Below are 17,801 nucleotides of genomic sequence, written 5' to 3'. Positions count from 1 at the left end.
CTCCTCATGGAGCAAATTACTAATATGTACAATCTTAAATAAAAGTTATTTTGCCACATCTGTTTGAGGGCCATTGGAGTAAAAGGTTAGAGTCATTAATACAGTATTTTTACTTGTGAAGCTTTTAAAGCTGTTTTGTAGCTGTTTATCCATATTGGCATCCCAGCATGAGACTGGAAAGAACCATTTTTTTTTATGAAGCAGGTGCTGCTTCATCCGCACCTGGTTGGATGGCCACTCTACCCCCCACTCCCCATTCCATATTTTTCTAGCTGTGAATATAATGAATAATGTTTCTGTCCTTACCAGACCTCACACTGGAAATCTCTCCTGATTTTCAAACTCCTCCACATGTTTTATTTTTATCTACCAGGAATTTAAACTGCAGTGGCACCTTTCCATTTAGCCTACATGCCTTGGTTTTCTTCAGTGATGAGCAACTGTAGGAAACATTGCAGAGCTTGTATGTTGCACGCCTTTGTTTGTTTGTTTGTTTGAGGTTTGTTCATTTGTTTTTTCCTTGTATAAACTTTCATGGCTCTCTGTAATTCGGTTGAACTTACCTAAAATCTTACTTAAAAACAACAAAAAACGGAAAGCAGAAAGAAATATGTTGCATAATTTTCTTTATCCTGATGCCAGCCTTTAGCTGATTGAATCAGTTGATTACATGATGTAATTTCTGTAAAATGAGTACCTGATGAATGAGAGGTAAATAAAAAACAGATGGGTTGCTTTCTCTAGACAGACCATTTTGAAAACTTTTGATGACCTCAGTTCCAAAATTGCTGCTGGGTAGTGGTAAAAATAAGAGTAAAGATATATTCTGTGACAGCTTTATATTCATTATGGAATGTTTGGAAAAAACACAGTGGGAATTTAATTTTGAAATCTTACTTGAGACTCGCAGAATAATTCAGGATCATTTTCAAAGTGGATTAACATTAAAGCACTTTTATTATCTTATTATCTAATGTCATACATAAAATTTTATAACCATCAGTTTAGCATTTTAAAGATTCTTAATATTGTTATAATAAAACTGACTACTGCAGCTAATTTTATATTCCATAATAAAAAAATAAATCTGTGCTGGTAAATCAGTTCATCCTTTAAACTCTTAATAAAAGGAAAAATGCCTCTATTTGGACAGCATTTTGTTCTAAGTACAGTAATATATAATATGTGGTCGATCGCAGTATTTAAGTTAAATATTGATTCTTTTTTCTATCTTATTTACTGAATTAAGTATTGGTTTACACATCTTCCAACAGTTTCATTAAAATCTAAAATGGCAGCAAATACTTGCTGATGTTGTAATAGGTCTTTATTTTTACACTGATAGGAAAAGACGTTTGTTTTAGTTTTATCATCTTAAGAACAATAAATAGATGACTCTGTGAACACTTCTGAAAACTGTATTAGAATATCTAGGGTCTACCTTTTCACACAAGTATATTTCTATAATGAAGCATTATACAAATATGCATGTTTAACTTTGGTTAATGAATGTATTCAACTGCAACAGCAAAAGTCTGTCTTAACTTTGGAAACAGTTTAAAGCTTATGGATGATAGAATGTTTGCAGCATCCATTTATGGCTTCTATTCCTCCTTTTGTACATGCAAGACCCAAGTTTTCAATATGCAGAAGAAGACCTAGATATCCAAAGCAGCACAGTTTGCATTCAAGCACTTAAATAACCACAAGGTTTTCAAACAGCAGGCTCCATCTCCTCACGTCATGACACACCTGGTGTGTTTTTTCAAGAGATTTCTACATCCAAGACTTTCTGTACTAAAACCCTTTGGCTCTTATTTGTCATGCTTAAATGGGCGGTGATCTCCTTTTTAAAAATCCACAGCAGTTTTTTGTTGCTGAGATTTGGGAAAATAAAAGAACCAACCAAAGGGTACCTAATCCCCCACACTTCTATGGGAGGTGTACATGCCTGCGAGCTGTTTAAAGTGAGGTCCCCAGTCTGCAAGGTAGTCATAACTCTGATCTGCATCTGACATGTTTGAACCTAACGAGCTGAGGGATCCTGCCAAGGACCCAGTCCCCTCAAATGCATAGGTCTGAAGTGAGTCATATGGAGGAACAGTAGGATCTGTATTTGCTTCTTCAAGCTTTTCTGAAATGAATTGCCTGAAGATTGCGCTGTCAGGGCCAACCTGCAGAGACTGTCTGTAGAGGCTGTGGATTTCGGATGTGACCTTCCTCCGAGGTTTGTGTGTTCGCATGACAGTCCGTGTCCTCAATGCTGAAATATCAAAGGCTTCTGTGTCCTCCTCACCACCTCCTTCATCATCATAGCTGACAATGTTCTCTCTGAATTCTTCCATCTTCTCTGAAAAGGGAGACTTCTTTTTCTGCTGCCTTATGGTTACAATTGCCAAAAAGAACACTGACCAAAAATAAAAAAGAAGAGAAGAGCAAAAGGAAAAATTAAATAGATAAAGAGAACCAGAGAATTTGAATATGCTTGTAAAGACTTAAATGGTAACTTTTCTTAATATCAGTTCTGTTGTAAAGCGAAGCTCCCTTAGTAAATTTATAGAGCTGTAATTTTTATGGATTTTATGGTTTTGAGATGAGCAATGGGTGTGTTGGGAAAATGGTTACAAAGGGACTTCTAAAATAGTTGAATGAAATGGAGCAGTTCTTTTCATAGATGCAAGTTTGGAACTGATGGAAACACTGGTTATGTTTTTTGAAAATGCTTTTTTATTACGTAATATATCCATTTCATATTCAGAATTTAAATTCTTAATCTCTCACTGTCTCTCTGATCAAAGCCCTGGGAAGATCAAATGAAAAATGAAACAGTGAGTAAGATATCCTCCTCATCTAGTTGAATCATTCAGTTTCACAGACTATGTAGAATGCAGTCTAACTATTTCTGTTATGCTGATTTGCAGACTCTCACTAAATTGTATCATTTTATTGTCAAGGTCTATGAATGAGATGATCTCATTTCTTTCATATGTGAAAGTTTCTTAAATTTTATTTTAAAGTATTATTTTTTAATCCTATCTAATTTGATTTTTAAATGAATGATCCCTTTGAATTAGTCTATGACTTTCAAGAGATTAATGATTTTAGTTTTTAACTGAAAGCAGTTGAAGTTCTATTTAATAAGTAAGTAGTTTGTGGACTGTATTTTTTCCTCAGGACATGAAATGATACAACTGCCAACAATTACAGGATTTTACTTAAGAATAGGATGAAACTGAAGTAGTACTTTATTTCTACCTATTTCCAGTAAACTATTTCATTTGGTTGGGAGATATCAACACCAAATTTGAAAGCACTGCAAACATGATTGTTGTGATATAATTACAAAACCTAGATGGCTTTAACTTTCCAAACCATTTGCATGGTGAACTCTTCTAATGGTACACATCATAAGGGAAAATTGTTTTTCAGAGATAAGTGGCAAACCTATAATGAATAGAACATTTTATTATTTCATTTTAATTAATCACAAACATAAATTCAAATATTTAATTAATTTAAAATATTTGTGTCTGTAAAGAGGGTGGTAATTTGTTCTTCTTTTGGCCTAATATATTTATCTATATCCCTGCTTTGATTTTGTGATATACATAGGCACCATGTGCTTATTCCACTTGAATAGAAGACCTCTCTCAAGCAATCAAGAAACCTCTGATGAACAATTCCACTGATGGCCTGGATAATGCAATGATACAGTTTGCCTGATCCTTAGTCCCTTAAGTGGATAACACAAAGTTCAGATATCCTGCAACAACCAAATAAAACTTGAAATGAACACTGACCTGCTTGTAAACTTAAACTGACTGAAAGGCCTAAGGCAGATCTAACCTGAGATTTAAATAAGGTAACTCTGGAAGAGCAAGCAAGCCTGTTCCTGTGTTCTCTGTTGGAAACTAGGAGATGGATGTAGGGGAACTAGTGCATCCCTGGACTTTGTTACAGAGTCAAGAAATGGCTGGTGTCTAGTTGAGAGTACTCCCATTTAGACATAAAAGTTATGAGGTTCCCTTCCATTGTTTTCACCCTTCCCCTATCTATTCAATGCCTAAATATGGATAAATAAAACCAAATGTATTTTTTGGTAGGCTGTTTTGCTTCTGTGGTTTCCTGTGTGTCACCAGATCTTGAGAGTTCAAAGCCATACGAAGGTGCTGAGTTATAGCTAACAAGTACATGTGTTGCTTCTTGACAACTCATTTTAGTGTGTGGACTAAATTATGGGCTTCTATTTCAGGAGAAATTTCAATGATTTTTCCCCAAGATATTCAGTCAGGAGGTGAAAGGTACAACAGGAAATTATTAGAGTTGGTTTCTATTCCATATGTTAAGGAAAATAAGCAATAACCTTGTTGACAGAATGCAGAATTAATTCCATTAACTTTATTTAACTTGTCTTTTCTGTCTTCTGTTGCTACTATAGCAGATCAAAACACATCAGTATAGAGCTGCAAGCCTTCATTTTCAGGCCTCAGCTTTGTTGCAGTTAATGATGATAAATATATTGCATGCTGTTATTTATAGACTAGTAGAGGTCAGATTACTTAATGAACATAGAAAAAACCTTCTTTACTTAGACATACTTTATATGTAAAAAAAAGTTTTTACTGTATAGTTGTGTGTATTTCTTTCAGTGATATAAAAAAATAAAATATTGATATTATTATATTTACTCTCATTAACAAACACAATGAGAGAATAATTTTTACTGAATGTTTTTGTTTCTTAAGGCAATGTTATTTCTGTTATTATTGCTTCTTTCTTTCTGGACATTACATTTGTGCAGCTAGATATTTTGCTGCAGTTTTCTTTTTTGATTCTAATTAATTTTTTTTTTAGAATATTATTGAAAATCAATTTATGCTTGGTTTGCACAGTTTATAAGCTTGTAACCCATCGATTGTTTTGTGGTATTTTTTGATATGGTCTTTTATGAAACATACTGTTATATGGCATATGCATATGCATATTACACAGGTAACAGAGACTTAAAGTCTTCCTGTGTTGGTTTATTCACATTAGCTTGAATTTGGTATTGATGTCCATGACCATTACTGACCAAGATCTAAGGTTAATCGTTTTGCCTTGGAAAAAAAACCTACCTGTCTCTACCTCTTATTTCCTAGTCTCAAAATCTACTACACCTTACCCTCAGTTACTCAAACAGGTTCAGAGTTTCAGGACGGATATTTAACCTTTAGCGAAAGATTAGTGCACCGTGCTTGCTGTTATAACGTGTCAGTGTCATCAAATCACTCACGGAACGCTGCAGGAATATCCTTTTGCTCAAAAAGACAAATGCACTGTTGAAGTGACAGGTGTGAGCTTCATCAGGTGAAGCGGGTCTTTGCCTGAGTGCTGTCACTCTGATATGTCTTGCAGCAGCCATAGCCTCATTCAGTGCAGGAACAGGTTGTCGGTCTGGTTTTGAGCATCATTTACCAGCTGTGAGGACCTTTTGCAGAGGTTCTAGCACAACTCTATATAACTATTGACGTCAGACTTTTTTGTCATGGTAGAACGAATTACTGCGTATGTGCATACCTATGCATAGGAAACCAAACCAAACCAAACCAAAAAACAACCATGTTTCTGCCATTACCTGTCCAATACATCTATCCAAACTTATTCACAAGCTCCCAAATGTAATGGAGGTTAAGTCAATGTCTCCTGATAGGAAAAAGAGATGTCCAGCATCTGGAGAAAATGTTGTCTGGAGATGTAACCTTATTAATTGACAGAGAAGCTCCCTGTTTGTGCCTGGATTTGCTTTCTGAGAATGTCATGCTCTTTTTCTTTTATTCTTTATTATTGATCTCAGCTCTTCATTTATCATTCCTAAGGCAGAATGAGTGCAGTGCTGCACCTCTTAATATATCCTTACACTAGCCAATTTTTTTGTGTAATGCTGTCTTCAGCTTTATTGGGGCTCCGTACAGACTTTAGGCTCTGAAATCTTTACTATTGGAATGCTTCAGGGGTAAGAATGTCCATGACACAACTACACCTAAATTTTAGGAAATAGTGTTAGAATTCAAATTTTACTGAAAAATGGAGAGGGGAAGGGAGAAATTATAGTTAAGAAAACAGAAAAGAAATTAAGCGTTTGCCTTATTTCAATTTTTCCCAACAGCCCAGTACTTACAGTCTTTCAGTCAACGGTCTGCTTTTGTCACTTAACTAACCCCTCTGTAAAAGGAAACAAAGTAATTTCTCTTATTTGTACTTACCTAGGAGTATTAGTATACAAGCCAAAACAGCAACTAAAGCTTCTGTGCTGAGACCCAAGGAATGCAAGAAAGCTCCGTATCGACAATAGAAGGTGTTTACTTCAGTGTCACAGTTGCAGACAGTGACAGTGAGAGTATTTGTGCTTGTCAGCCGTGGCGTCCCATTATCCTGAATTAAGATTGGCAAGTAGAAAAAAAACTGCTCTTGCCTCCTGAAGCCACTTTTGCTTGTGAAAATTCCGGCTGTGTTATCTAGAAGATAAATTATGATGATGACATGCATTTATGTTTTCTAACAACAACAATAATTATTCCAGTGGAATCTGACCTATTTAAAACCAATAGTACTGTGCAAAGATACATATTAAGAAACTTAAAAATGTAAAACTGGGCACTGATATTTGGTGAGCATTTTGTCAATCACGAATAAATTGCATTTATTTTTGACATGTACATTCCATGGGCAATAATAAAATTTGTCCTAGGAGCTCTGTTTTTAATGTTGGGAGCTAAAGAAATTTGCACTATTTTCAGTATCTGATGCCTGCTCAGATTAATTAATTGGTTCTGAAAATGGTTTCATGTAACCAGCTGATGCTAAGTCAGCAGTTAACAGATAAAATATAGACAGTTTACCAATCAAAGGGGTTAAACAAGCATGTCTAGCAGCACATTGTGAAAACAGGTGGCAAGTAAAAGAGACAAAAGTGAGAAAAAAGTCCACTAAAGTAGTCTTTTAATTCTTTTCCTAGCTCAAAAACTGGAGCTAGCTGGATCCATATTATCTAAAATAGCAAAAAAGTTTTAGAGGCTTTGACTTTGCTTTGTATTTAACTATTAGTATTTAGAAATATGTTCTGTACAAAACACAGTAAGCAGCTTAATTTCAGCTCCTACTGCATATCAATTAATTCAAATATGAAACATAGCTTGTACCAGAACAAAATACCCCTGTCTACATCTATATGTAACGAAAATAAAATAAAAAAAAAATTAAATATTTCCATGTCAGACTTTTTGTCCTGGCAGAGTGAATTACTGTGTGTTCATACGCATACACAGAAACCCCCCCCACAAACCAAAACAAAAAAACCCCCAAACACCATGTTTCCACCATTACCTGTCTAATACATCTATCCAAACAGTCTACTGAAGTTAGAGTCCCTCACATTTAAGTTGTTCTAGGTTTCTGTCATAGTTCAGAAAGCAACTCTGAGATAAAATGCTGCAGACATGTAGTCACTTTTGCTCTTCCTTAGGATTATCACAATTCACTCAGCTATTTCTGTGGAATGCAACAGAAAGGGACAGATTGAGAGCTGATTGCATCTTTTTTTTTTTTTTTCCCCATTAGTAGCTACCAAAAGCAACTGAATATGTTGCCTGGTGTGAGGGTCTGCTTGGGTTTTGAGTAGTGACCGAAGGTGGGAAAGGCTGAGTAAGAGGTTAATAGAGATGGGAAGTGAAAGACTTGTTGATACATTGACTAACTTTGAAGAAGATTGAGAGAAGTAGTTTGCTGTTTAACAGCCAGAACTTTCCAAAACTTATTTCCATTGATTTATTCCCTTAGCCAGAACATTCAAATAATTAACAAAGTCAATAAGAACAATGTGTACTTTAGCTGAGCCTGAAGAAGTCTTTTTTATAGTCTTAGCAGACTGACTCTAAATAGTCATCTTCTCTAAAATTCCATCAGATATTTCACCTATACTTTCACTGCAGACTGTTTTTGCTTGCTGTTTCTCAATATCACTCTTTTAATATGAGTCTCAACCAAATTAGTTCTGAATAACAATAAAATACATAAAGACATCATGTGGTGTCATCATGTGGTAAAAGCAACTTAAAGTATATTATAAAAAATAAGAATGTATTCCTTGTTATCTGTTTTTATAATTTTGTTGAAGTGATGAAGTAACACTTATTAATATCATTCTTTTCTTTCTGGTGATATTATTTCTCAGACAAATAATTTTAACAAGAAATCTGGAATTGCCCACCATATTCTACATTAAGAAAAAAGTTTCGAAGAGTACCACTGTATTTTTTCATCTCAATAGTTTTTCTTTCCTAGAAATAAAACTGTCTTTTGCTGTTTATGTTATCCATTTGAGAAGGAAAATAAACTCTTTGATAGTATCAAATTATTATTGTTGTCAAGACAAGTTCATATAATAACAATTTCTATTTAAGTGCAAAGTTTTACAAAATTGAGGACCACTAGAAGCATGCAGCTTCCATTAGGAAGGTCTTAAAGAGCTACATGAATGACACTACCTTGATTGTCTTTGACAGTAAAATGTGAATTGTTTGTGGCCTCTGGAGCCAACGAAAAGGAAAAATGGTGGCCTTCTGCTGAATCATCTTGATCCACTGCACTTACGGTTTTAATTAGCTGGAAAGACAGAAGAACAGAGTTGTTTAAGAATAGAAGAATTTTCTTGTCCTTTAAAACAATAAAAGGATATACCAGGCATGCGAAACTATTGATGCTGAAGATGTGATCTGTGAATCCGTATTGAGTGCCTGTTATGCAAGTATTCACCACATACCCAAATAGGCTTATTGAGACTTATATTCTGCAAATACTCTACTTTAATTTTTCATCTACTTGAGACAGGCAGGCATTAAAATATTGAGAAAATGTAAGAGATTTTCTAGATCAAATGATCAGGAGAAAGTGAAGTCTCTATAAATGAAACAAATAATCATATATGTAGTGGGTTGGGGTTTTTTCCCTCAAGGTAAAGAGTGTATCATTCTACATTTGAAGAAATCCTGCTATACAAAACCCATTTTCTTCCAATCCACAAACATATTGACACTATTCAATTGATGTACTGAAGCTTCAGTAAGTGAGACTTGTTGACAAGTTCATGTGCTGAATTGTTGATTCTGCATAATATAACTGATTATGGCAATTTTTGACTGCTTTTTCTCAAGAAAGCAAAATACTCTACATTTAGAAATATGTCAAACCAGATAATCATTGCAAGATAAAACTAAAAATAACAGCATTCAAAAGAATATCTTTCATGTCCGTAAATTAGCAACCACACAGTTAACATAATTAGCAATATTTCTTTTTAAAAAGAACTTATATTTATTACTTTTATCAGCAAATATTTAATGTTCAGCATATAATAGCAAGCACCCCTACTGATCAGGAGGAAAGCAAACTGATACAAGCCCACCAATTTTCAGAAAAAATTTGAAATTTTACTCTCTTTTATCAGTCGTATCAAGCCTTGTAGATATTTGTACACAAGAGACTTGAGACCTCGACTTTCCTCAAGCCAGAAAGCACCTGCAGGTTCTAAAAGCAAAGCAGTAAGTCAATGGGAATGACTACTGCATCTTTCCATCTGTGCCTTTGAAAACTCTCCTGATTAAACCTTTTTTTTAGTAAAAAATCTAAGACTTCAGCACACATTCTTTTTCTTTTCAAGCAAGCTAAGTTTGATGTAACCATCAAAGCAGAGAGCAAAAGGTGGCTTACACCCCAGAAGATCTGTATTCTTAACACTGTTCCCTTTTTATATGGGAAATTTATTTTAAATCTATATTTTCACACTATGGACAAGCGAGGATGGTTGAGATTTGTTTTTTTTATTTCCATTAATGAGAAGAGTAACTCTTCAGTGATATCATAGCGTACAAAGGATGAAGACTATTAAGGTATTTTTTTTTCTTTCTTCAGAACTAACAAAATCACTTAGGTGATGCAAATACAGATATAGACATGCAGGTCAAGAAATCACTGAGGAACAGTAACTGACCACTAACATTACCTTGGTTACCACAAGCATCATTTTTACAAGGAAATACAGTTCCCAGAATGTCCTCAATATGAACAGCAATGGAGTGCAAAAGTATATATATAGTCTAAACCATGAAGACTGAAACATTTTCATTATAATATTCTGCCATATGCCTCAAAAAACTAAAAAAAGACCATGCTGACCTTTCTTGACAATTTGCTGGTAACACGTTTATGGTCGCAGGTGAGAAAAATCTTGGTATGGTTTTACATCTGTCCTTATAATTCAGGGTCTATCAAGGTATACTAAATATGCAGAGTAATAGAGTAATCTGCAAAGACATCCTAGCCTCATCTAATTTGTTTTATTTTGGTTTGGTTTGATTTTAGTTTAGTTAATTGGTAGACTAGAATTACCTAACTACATAACAAAAAAGCCAAATTAGTGTGTGTGACGTTTATACTTCCAATATTCATTCTATTCAGCCAGGTATTAGCAATGTTTTTAGAAAGTACATTTTTAGGAACATATCATGTTTGAAAATCATAAAATTATTGCAGTTGTAAATTAGATACTGTTTTGTTATTTCATTATTGACTTCCAAATTTTACATACAGAATGTATATGGCCCTATAAATTTATAGGGCCTATATCTGATTTAATCCATTACATTCTGAGGAGTATGTGGCTAGCTTAAAAAAAAAAACAAGGCACCTTCCCTTGCTTTGATCTGTGCTGACTTGTTCTACACAAACCTGAGATTCTTATGGTTATTCTAGCCGTATTCATATGCCTTTAAGGGTTCACCTTAGCAGCAGGGGAAAATCTGGAACATAAGGACAGGGTAAATCCTTTTTGTTTACTTCTTGTTGTATCACTTCCATTAAGATTCAGCAAAACCCAGATTAGTCTATAAAATATTTAGAAAGCAATAGGTAACTCTGATTTTGCTGACTCCAAAGAAAAAAACACTCAGTGAGAAGGAAACTGCTCCTTTTTTTCCCTAGTTTTCTAGATCTTTGTACACCTAACAGAGGAAATTGTAGCCTTTTACTGGGGAAACTGGCATCATGAACTCAAAAACTGCAGCTATTGCTTGTGTGTCTAGGCTTACAAACCTCTTACATTTTAATGTGTAAACAAAGAAAATATAGTGAATAATATGTTGCTTCTGCAAGGTTATATCAGTTGTATTGACTAGGCTGAAATTTAATTGCTTTAAAATTTCTAATTTCAAGTCTCATTAATCTAGAAGCTTTAATAATCCAGTGGTCAATTTAAAATGGATATTTCTTTAAAGCAGGGATTAATTGATTCTTGTTGAAAAACTGATTTAAGTTCATGGTGAGTGTGCCTCATTTACAATTTCTTTGCAAACACACTAAGATCACATCTGGGAACAGCAGAGTCTCCTTCAATCTAAGGTCACAAAAAGATGTGGCCTACTGTACTCAACTTCCTCATCCAATCGAGTAGTGGGCACATTCATCAAATAATTATTATCATGAGAGAGTCTGAGATATAAGTAAGAGCTCTGATCTCCCATTGATCATTATTTTGTACAGAATAATTTTTCAGAAAACCGTTTTAGAAGATTGTTTGTCTTATAAAGAAAAAATTGTGGATTATGGAGTAGTTCACTGACAAATAATCTTGATGAAAATTCATTGAAAATTTATTTCCTCAACACCAAGGGGTCTCACTGAATTGAATTTACGGAGACTTCCTGAAGGAATGACAAATCTTCTCTGTTACAGCCCTTACTGCTTCTACAGGTTTTCTCTCAACCAAGTTCAACTTAAGGCATAGATTGTCCATCTGAACAACAATCAGTACTGTTAATTTTGATGCTAGGTACTCTGAATGTAGAATTTTGAGTCCTTTGTGTATTCTTCTACACTTAGCTCTAGTCTTACCAATCCCATTGAGGCACTGAAGTAAGCAGGAACATATTTGCCACCTCCCTCTACTTCATTTTTTTTTGTTTTATTTTCCAACAGCATCCTTCAATAGGAGCTCTGCTGTGGTTTACACTATGTAACAGATCTAACCACCTCTTTTTTGGGAGTCACGACCTGATTTTGTTCAAATTGGAAGAGATCTTAAAAGTAGTAACATTTTTATTATTGCTTAACAATGTTTGGTGACCATCAGATTTTAGTGCAGGTAAAAGATTAAAATGTTCATTACTATGGTCAACACTGCATGTTCCAGGTAGGCCTTCTACCTCAAGACCAATGTTCTCCTGTTGACTGTTTCTGTTTTGAAAAGCAAATTGGCACAGTATTGATCTGATTTCTCTGTCTCTACTGTAATGGTTTCTGCTCAGCTATAAATAAAATGTTATACTTACCCTCATAGAATTAACAATTACAAAGCTCATGCCATAACACTGAGGTGCTTTTTTATGTTTGCTTGCATATGCTGATAAACTTGTCCCAGTTGTTCCATTTGCTAAGAGGTAGTGTTGTTGAATCATGATCCATATAAAAGAGAAAAAGGAATTTTCCATGTGCCACTTTGCCTACTGTTTCAAAATGTCACAAGTTACATTTGGTGCATCTGCAGGTGCAGCTTAGAGTAAGAGTCTGCTACAATAGATGTTGCTTTCACAGCTTCTTCATGTTTTTACACTCTGAGGGATGCATTCATTGCTATTTTTTTAAACTTTTTATTTTCCTATCTTCACTGCTCAGATGCTTTTTGTAAATGATGAAGAGAGCATGCAGTCTGAAATAGTAAACATTGTCTTACTAACCTATCACTTTTATTTCTCTACTATCAAAAATAATTTTGCCTCACGATTTATTGGATTGGATCTGTTTTAGCAAACTGCATTTTTAACATTAATCATTTACTCCTAGAAGTTGTTTAAAGATTTCCTCTTTTTTCTTATGTCATTTCATTATGTAGAGAAGTAATATCAAATGAGTACTTTTCACTTTCACTGTAGCTGATTATTATTTTATTATGTGCTAAGTACTGAGTAAATAAATTTGGTTCTTTTCTCATCTCTAGCTCAAAGTGCTCTGCATACTTAGTCATTTCTCTGGATCTAATAAAAATTGCTAAGCAAGCTGCAATATCAAAGTCACTTCATACATGATCCCCAAATTACAGGAACTCAGAATTGCCAGAATAAATACGCATTAGAGATGACAGCATTAATTCAGAATGTAGGTATCCTGCATGATATGAAGAAAGACCAACATTCACAAAAGGGCTGAAATTACCATGCATATAAATAGGTACATTCTGGAAGGTCAGGTTTCTTACATTTAAGTTTTTTGCTATAGTCTACATCAAACTTTCAAACTGCATCTTCCAGCTGAGTTAATTTATTAATGCCTTGGGAATTAAGCTTTTAGGGTCAGATTCATTCTTGCTGAGATGTCTCCAGTGTTACCTTTGGGACAGATTTGGTCCATTGACTATTTGTATAGAATATTTCCTCTGAAGTTCAAAGGTTTATAGCTACTCTACACAGTCATAAATAGTAAATATAAAAAAATATTGATGAGCATATTGTGGTCATCATTTACCATGTTTACATACAGTTATGAATTTGTAAGGTCCAATAAAAAAGAAATCATAGGTTTGAATGCCTTATTAATGTTGTTCAATTTGATCTGATAATAGTTATAGTTGTAATAGGATAGAAGGCTGTTTTATCCTATAGATGTTCAATTTATGTTCAATAAATTGTTGTTCAATTTATTTGAACATGTTCAATTCCTGTTGAAATGTTCAATTCATTTTGAAATGTTCAATTCATTTTGAAATGTTCAATTTTAATCTTCAATTCATTTTGAAAATAATGTATTTAATATTGGGAGTGTAATGAAAGTGGTTTTTCAATGTGCAAAAGAAAACTTCAGTTGTGGTTAGTATACAGCTGACTTTTGTATTATGGAACAGTACGGAACTACAACATTAAACAGATAGTGGAAAATCCATTCAAAATGTCTAATAAACATGATAAATGGATTTAGTATGATGCCAAAAACCACCTATCTGTCTTCTTTACATCCATTTTTATTGTCAAGTTTAGATTATAGTCCCACAGACTGAAATATAATCTTTTTGTTTGAATCATTTTTGGAGGTTAAGCCAAACGTCTGTAACTCTTACAAAAACACCATACAGGGACTTGAAGATCAGCACTCAGTCAGTAAAGGCAGACAAAGAATTTTTATAGTTTTTCAGAAAATCCAAAATGTCAAAACAACCCCTCTTCTCTAGACTGAAGCTACTATTAACTGTGCCTGAGTTTGGATGATTAGGACAACAATTAGTTTTATTCATTATGTATTTCATACTCTTTATCACAAGCCAGCATACCCTTAGGCTATATAAAAATAACTTAATTGCCACATGACTCTACATATCTTTTACAGTAAATCAGACAGGCACCAAGATAAAGTCTAGATTGAATAAGACATTTCATTTTTTTGGCAGTGTCTTTCCCTTTGCCATGTCTTTCCTTCCTTTCCCCGAAACACTATAAACCTGGAGATGCAAATATGTTTGAAAGTAGACACAACTCAGCTCAGATCAGGGAAATAAATGAAATCCAAAACATCTCTGAGAACATCTCTCAGCATATTATTTCCAGCTAAATGGATAGACATGGCTGGTTTAGAAACTGAAATGTGATAGTGTAGCTATACAAGCTTTGATCTCAACTCAACGTGTAAGCAGATTCCTGAGCTATTTAGAATTGATTGCAGAAATATGGCTAAGATAAAAAGATATTTAATGTCCTGATTAAGTCCTTCGACTGCTTAAAATGATTCTTCTGAAATGTAAATTTTGTTGTTCAATGGACAACCAGGTCATCTATAAAATCAGTTTTGAACCTTTTGCCTTCTTGCAGGTGAAAATAAAGGATCTTTATTTTGTGAGTAAAAATTAAAAAAAAAAAAGATTAATAGCACTGAAGAAGTTACATGAGCTAACAATGTTGTATAAGCCATAAACACTGACTAAAATATCATAAACTCTGACTGTGATAATTATGCACTTCAGTAGCAATTTCCTGTTGTTCTTCCTAAGATCATTTGTTGATGAGAAAATTATTTAACATTACTGTCACAGTCTCCACAGGCTAAGCTAAAGATGCCTGTTCTTCTCAAAAGCCTATAGCAATGAAAAAAGAACCCCAAAATAAAAGTAACATTTTTCCTGTATGTAAAATGAGAAAAATAACATGTTCATCCCTCATTTATGTATTACAATGTCAAAGATGAATTATTCTATGCCCAAAGAGTTTATTATTATTGTTACCACTGCTATTTTTTACAGTGCCATTTTATCCAGTGATTCCCAAAACACTTAACGTATATAGTTAATTGATATTGAAAAGTAACTATTGATAGGTTAGCATACAGATACTATTTATCAATGAGCAAGTACAGAATATTAAAAACCTTGAGAAATAAAGCACCAGGGTTTTTATATTGTAGGCAAGTCCAAAACATGAATTACAAATATCCATATTTAATTCATGGTGTCTTGAAGTCAAAGAACATAAAGTGCAGTTGATTTAATGCCTGCACTTTGATCTGTCAATAAATTACCTAAAGAGCAAAAGAAATGGCTTGCTTCAAATACCTCTGAACCAGAGGTAGTCTTAGCAGACTGGGAAATTACGAAATGCAGAACAAACAAAGTAAATGTAAAAGGCTATAAAGAAATAACTTGAGCAACAGAAAAAGGTTTATTTAATTGCAGACTAATAGAGGTCAAAGTAAACCAAACTGTCGTGAAAAGAGAGGCTCTGTGATTCAGAAACCAAAATACAGCAAAATATTTGAATGGAATCATCAAAGATATCCCACGGGTCTTTTTTTTGTGTCCAAATAATGCTTTAGAGTCGTGGGAAAACATATAGATTTTTCTGTCTATAACTTTTATTGTTCCTTTTTTGTTGTCGTTGTTGCTTATTTTGTACCTTTTCTTAAAAAAAAAACAAACACAGAAACAAGAAAACCCAAACCAAAATAAAAAACCCACCAATCCCTCTCCCTCAGCTTTTTACATCCTTGTTTTTTTTTTTTTTACAGGAGGAAAATGGAAAGACAGCAAAATAGTTGTCTTTTGTGTGCCTGGGGATTACAGCAGCTGACTGATGTTACCACATTTACCTGTGGAAGAGTAGGAAATGCAAAAAAACCTCCAGGGAAGGATGCTTAATGCTACTTAATAGCTTAAGCTGCCAGCTGGGGAAGGTGTTGCAAAGGCCATGTTTTAAACATTTTCAAACTTTCACAGAACTAGACAGGATGTGAATTCAGTTCATAATAAATGATTTCTAATTGAAGGATGCAATGAATCTGATTTGAATCTGGTCTAAGCCTGGTTCTTCCAGACTATGTTGTGCTTTTGTTGAAATTACTATACCTAGGTTTTGCATCTAGGACATTAACATGAAACAAATCTGTGCCATATGTTTCTTTGCAGAAATTTGTGTCTGTGCTTCTCTTATTACATGTTTTTGGAGACAAACAAGGTATCCTGATTTTGTTTTAAAGGGGAAAAAATACACGTCAGTGTTCTAAAATTTAAATTTCAAACTATAGATATATCAACAGAACTAATTTTGGAAATAGACAAAATGCAGCCTGTACTCACAGAACTGAAATAATCAATATTAAACAGAATAATAACATCTCAGACCAAATCTTCATTGTAATGAGAAAACTGATGTCTAATTTCTACATGCTTACCTGTCCAGAAATGGTATTTTCACAAACAAATATTTCATAATATTTAGGGAATTCTGGTGCATTTTCATTAACATCAAGAACTTGGACATACACATTTGCTTCTGAAATTTTTTCAGGATTTCCTAGTGGATAAAAAAAAAATAAATCAAAAGTTATAAATAATCTACCACATATTTTAAGGTAATGTAAACATTAGAAAATTTTACCTGTATTCTGCAGAGAAGAAAATAATCACAAAGACCTACAGACACATTTTTATACTATTATAATAGTATACCATTATAAGACTCTTGAAATAAGACATTTCATGTAAAATTTTGGATTTGTTAATATTTTATTTACCATATCAGAAACTAATTTAAATGTAAAAAAATAAAACCTGATCTGGAAAAATTAAATGAGTTTTTTTTTCACACAGAACAATTTATTATACTAGCCATAAGTAAGGTCATGTATAAGAAGAATGTCAGGTCCTCTAAGGGTATCTGCTTAAGGACCGTTTTTCAGTGCAAAAGGAGTTAATAAGAAAAAGAGGAATCCATAAACAAGAACATGCAGGAATACAAATTTGAGGGACAAATGATAAAGGGGGGGGATGATGAGGTCCAAACCTGGTCAGATACACTAATTTTTGGCGGCACCTGAGAGTATGAGAATGTTTATTCCTGTGAAATTATCAGATCAATGACCTTGACAACTGATAAACCAATGGAGAAAAAGGGGAAAACAGAAACAAAACACACAAAGACACAGACCTGACAAAGTAAACATGAAGACAAAGACAAGAAACAAACCTTATGATAATTGATGGGCTACCGAGAAACCACAGGGCAACAATTCCAGGTAGATCAATTTGGACTTTGTAACTTACAAGACTGTACATCAGAAGGACCCCAGACTTGGGAGGATGGAGAAATCAGTGGAGCTGTAAGGACCCATGGGGAACATGCAGGGAGGAACAAAGAGGAGTCAGACAGAAAGGGGTATAAAAGGGGCTGGTCGTGTACAAAACAGGTCCAATCAGTGCATTTGTCTGGCTGAGTCCTGCACCTGATCACCAGTCT

At 34.0% G+C, this 17,801-nt stretch overlaps 1 protein-coding gene across 5 annotated transcripts in view; it reads right to left on the bottom strand.

The window, feature by feature from the left end:
• Nucleotides 1-1,011: 1,011 nt before the first annotated feature.
• Nucleotides 1,012-17,801, bottom strand: part of CDH19 (cadherin 19) — a 113,596-nt gene continuing 96,806 nt past the window's right edge. For 2 of the 5 annotated variants that reach the window (XM_051773420.1, XM_051773411.1), the window contains exons 9-12: nt 16,738-16,859; nt 8,526-8,643; nt 6,246-6,497; nt 1,012-2,407 (exon numbers count right to left, since the gene is read on the bottom strand). In XM_051773420.1, coding sequence (XP_051629380.1) covers nt 1,917-2,407; nt 6,246-6,497; nt 8,526-8,643; nt 16,738-16,859 — 983 coding nt within the window. In that variant the 3' untranslated portion in view covers nt 1,012-1,916. Of the gene's footprint in view, nt 2,408-6,245; nt 6,498-7,365; nt 7,531-8,525; nt 8,644-16,737; nt 16,860-17,801 lie in introns of those variants that run through there. The other 3 variants (XM_051773444.1, XR_007900911.1, XM_051773434.1) reach the window with 3 other exon arrangements.

This window comes from Manacus candei, unplaced genomic scaffold, assembly GCF_025592945.1.
Source record: "Manacus candei isolate 608988 ecotype Guabito, Panama unplaced genomic scaffold, ASM2559294v1 h1tg000008l, whole genome shotgun sequence".
Classification (NCBI taxonomy): Eukaryota; Metazoa; Chordata; class Aves; order Passeriformes; family Pipridae; genus Manacus; species Manacus candei.
This window is presented reverse-complemented; position numbering and strand designations above follow the sequence as displayed.